Source organism: Cricetulus griseus, chromosome X (genome assembly GCF_003668045.3).
Source record: "Cricetulus griseus strain 17A/GY chromosome X, alternate assembly CriGri-PICRH-1.0, whole genome shotgun sequence".
Classification (NCBI taxonomy): Eukaryota; Metazoa; Chordata; class Mammalia; order Rodentia; family Cricetidae; genus Cricetulus; species Cricetulus griseus.
Window position 1 is genome coordinate 77885077 of NC_048604.1, and position 4077 is coordinate 77889153.

A 4077-nucleotide genomic window follows, 5' to 3' on the forward strand; every position below is an offset into this window, starting at 1 on the left:
ACACTTACTGAAATCTGTGAAAATTTTCCAATAAATTTAAAACCCCAAATATCTTATTCTTAAACTTGACAAAGAGCAATAAATGTGTCAGATGCAAGGTTAAGAAGCATACATGAGACAACTTAATATTCAGTTCCAGGAATCTTAACAATGTAACAGAGAAAGAAAGATACTTATACTATTCCTGTGCCTAACAGAAGAGTAAGATATTCTCTTAGTGCCGTCCCTCCTACCCATAACCACCCCACTACTCAGAAAACTGGCTGTTCTTTGGCACAGTGACAGCTATTCCCAAGGGCTAGCTAAGTGTGGGAGGAGCTGGTACTATGGAAATGGGAGGGAACCCTGGCAGCATGGTAACCAGAAGCCTCACCTCTCCTGGCTGCTCTCTCAGCCTGGTTACTGAGAGCCTCCTCATACTGTTGAGGGTAGTAACTGGGCATGGCATTTCTGATCTTAGTTAAAACATCCAGGACTTTCATCTTGGTGTCTTCATTGCGGGCTCTGGAACCCCACAGGAACTCATAGCTTGGGGGATTGCTACCAGGCACCTGGCGGTACTCCACATAATTTTGCTCAACTAGCTCTTTGGTGATGAACTTCCGGGGCTCCCCAAAAATTAAGTGCCTCCTCCCAGGATATATCCCCTGCATATGGAGGAACTGCCAGACCTCTTCCTCACTGGCACGGTCGCCCTTCATCATGATCATACCCAGGAGGGTCAGTATGAGACCCGTCTTTGGCAACTCTTTCCTGCCACCCTCATTTGCCCCAGGCAGGATGGGTAACTTGCTAACAAGAACATAGGACTGAGGGTTTTGCTTGTCAGCCTTCAACTCCAGACCATAGACCACCTCCAGCTGATAGGTGGCTTTCTCCAGGATCCAGGGGAAGTGCACCTTGTACTTCCTGCTGATCAGCTTCAGCATGTCTGCCTCCAAAGGCTGCTCATCCTTCTGGTACTTCTCCAGCAGATAGTGAAGTACCTTGCTGGCCTTCCTGGTCATAGGATCTCTGCGTGCAGAATCGATGGCTTCGGCTATAGTGCAGGCATTTGCACGCTTCTCATCAACACCTGCAACAGAAAGCTCAGCACCAACATCAGAACCCTCAGCACCAGCATCAGAACTCTCAGCACCAACTTCATAGCCTGAGCATGGCATATCTAACTCAGGAGAGCCATGGGATGCAGCTTTCTGGGACCCCTGAGGAGTGCTGACATCAGGGGAGCTGGGGGCATCTCCCTGGCCAAGAGGGGTTGCTGCTGCTTCCTCCTTTGCAGTCGGCAGAGCACCCTGGAGACTCTGGCTCTCTCCACGGGCCTGCTGCCTTTTGGCCCTAGAGCGGCTCTTGCTCTTGTTGCCCCTAGGCATGGTGCTCCGGGTAGGCAGGCCGAAGTGCTGGAAAGAATGTGGGGTGGGGAGGAGAGAGAGATAGAGAATGACACTATGTAACCATTACTAGGCAGAGAACAACTTCCCTTCAAGGAGGGCCCCCTCTACTGCTTTTCTCGGGGTACCTTTCTGGATTCAAATCGTGTTCCCGTTCTCTCGTTGAAACGACTTCTGAGAAACCTGCGGAGAGAATCAAGAGTTTGTTAGATCACTTCCTGGCAACCCAAGTAACAGCTTCCTAGGATGAAAGAAGCGCATCCACTAGGGCTCCATTTTATTCCCCGTAAACCCTCACGTTCAATTTTAAGTATGTCTAGATTCCCACTTTACTCTGCTGCTCTTAAAATTCACACTATAATCTTCACTAGTAACACACTGGAGAAAATTAAGGCAAGCCTTAGCCCCAATGTCTGACACCATACAGAGGGCACCAAATGGGCGTATACCTTTGCAAGCCCTGCCCCCCGACCCCGCCCATCCGCGCCCGTTTTCTTCCCTGAAAACTTTCCACTGAAACGCTACCACCTCCTACTCCAAAGACGAAGCAGGATAGCATCTTAGCCATTAGGCCAAGGCCATCTTGACCCACCTATACCACATAGGGAACAATTCTGTACCGGCCCCACACATGGCATGGAGTCTCTGTATCCAGCCCCTCACGGCATGGCAACCGGGCTTTACCGCCATACCCAGGAATTCGAGGGAATATTGTGGGGACCAGGCCTTTCCTGGGGCAGGCTGGGTTCTAAGTTTAGGAATCTATAGTGGGCTGTCACAGTTTTAACTCCTCATCACCCAAAGCCATCACCTGGAAAGATTCTCACTTGAATAAAAGCCGCAGGTCTCAGATAACGGCCCAGGCGCACCACGGCTCCACCGGCGAAGCCAAACCGGAAATTATGATCTACTTCCGGTGCCTGGCCCCACCCCCTCCACCCTGGCCCCACCCCCTCCACCCTGGCCCCACCCCTTTGGCCCCCTACTGAGCTCTTTGTACTCTAAACAGAACTTCACACGGAGCTAATCTGTCCTCTATTCTTCTCGGGTGGAGAACTCCCAGAGAACACACAAAAATTATTTTTGTTGACTTTCAGTGGGACTGGGATTTCACCCTTTTGATGTGAGCCAGTGGGTCTCAGACAATACACCTAATTCCCGTCAGAGTGCTGAGTTCTGGGCACGAATACCACCTATGCCCAGGACCCCAGTATAAAGTACAGATAACAGCTCAATGCATAGGTTTGTGATCCTGGTTCATGACTGCATTGCCATTGCCTTCTCACTCTTCTCCTCCCCCTCAGCTCCTCTCCTTTTCTCTTTTCCTCACTCCACTCCTGCATTTCGTTGTCTTTTTTATTACAGTCTTCCGGCAGATTCTCCCTATGCCAACTCAGGCGGTTATGGAATTTGCTATGAGACTCAAACTTACACAGAAATCACCATCCTCTTACCTGTGTCCCCAGTACAGGTATTATTGTTATATATCACCATCCCTTATGAATAATTTTATTATTCCTTATGAATAATTGTGTTATTTTATATTTTCCCTTATGAATAATTGTGTTATTTTGTATTGGGGTTTTGAAACCAAGTATTTTTGTGTAATAAAAGGTGTCTTACAAACTGCTATGTAGCCTTAGGTGGACTTAAACTCAAACGTCACCTGCTTCTTCATCTTCAGTTCTGGGATTAGAGGTGTGAATCACCAGCCTTGGATCTCTTCAACTTTCTGATACCTACTAGAGTCGCTAGAAATTTTACACTTCCACCAAATGTAGGTTAGGATAGTTTTCTTCGTAACCTCATCAGAATTACTTTCTCCTCCGCCTCCTCTTTGCCATGACATAGCAATAAATCATTTTTTTTTCATTTTTTTTTGCTTTTATTGAAAACAGATCCTTTCAAAATTGCATTCTCACTACAATTAGAAGATATTACAGTACTCTAATGCCCTATAACCCCCACCATCCAAGGCAACAAATGGGACTCTGGCTCCACGTTGATTATCCCCAGTTTTCATGAGCTGTCTCTATGCTAACCTAGATACATCTTTTCTCCTTAACTACTGTTCCCCAGCCTTGCACGTATGCCTTCAGTCCTTGAGAAGTACAAGAAAAGTGGGACTTACTGCTTTGTAAGGGATTCTCTGAGACCAAGGCCTATGTGACCATGATTTATTTATTTATTTATTTATTTATTTATTTATTTATTTATAGTTTAGGAAATGCTGGTGTGTGGACTTGGGGTATTCACAGTGTGTTTCAGGTTATCAGGTTTAATTCACAATACTCTGTAAGGTGTGAGGGGTTGCTCTTTAACTTTCTGCTTGTGTGGCTTCTTAGACTAATGGCTCACCCGTGGCTGGCTGATGAGTCAGTAGTCAAGATATTGCACTTCCTCTTCCTTCTGTCCTCCCCACCCCAGGTTTATGTACTTCGGGTCCTTTGAATAAAACCCCATGGCAGGAACCATTCCAGTACTTTTTTGTTCTGGTTCAGAGGAGTTAACAGAAAGCTCACAGAAATTATGTTTGCTGACTTTGTACATGGCAAGGGTTTTTTTCTGTCTTTATGTTAGCCAGTGGGTCTCAAACCAAAGGTGTCATTTCTGTCAGTCTTGAAGAAGTTAAGTGGAACAATATTTATCCCAGGACCCATGCTCATAACTTCACCATAAAGTATTA

At 46.5% G+C, this 4077-nt stretch overlaps 1 protein-coding gene across 1 annotated transcript; it reads right to left on the minus strand.

The window, feature by feature from the left end:
- Positions 1–302: 302 nt before the first annotated feature.
- LOC100755634 (melanoma-associated antigen B4) lies at positions 303–1373 on the minus strand. Its single transcript, XM_027432681.1, has 2 exons — positions 1118–1373; positions 303–1075 (listed from the first exon to the last, which is right to left on the minus strand). The coding sequence occupies exons 1-2, from the start codon at positions 1371–1373 to the stop codon at positions 303–305; spliced, it is 1029 nt and encodes a 342-aa protein (XP_027288482.1).
- Between the last annotated feature and the right edge of the window lie 2704 nt (positions 1374–4077).

Coding starts and splice junctions, on each gene's coding strand:
- LOC100755634 (XM_027432681.1), bottom strand. CDS start 1,373: ATGCCTAGGGGCAACAAGAGCAAGAGCCGCTCTAGGGCCAAAAGGCAG. Junction 1,076..1,117: donor TGCTGAGAGTTCTGATGCTG/GTGCTGAGGGTT, acceptor TTTCTGTTGCAG/GTGTTGATGAGAAGCGTGCA.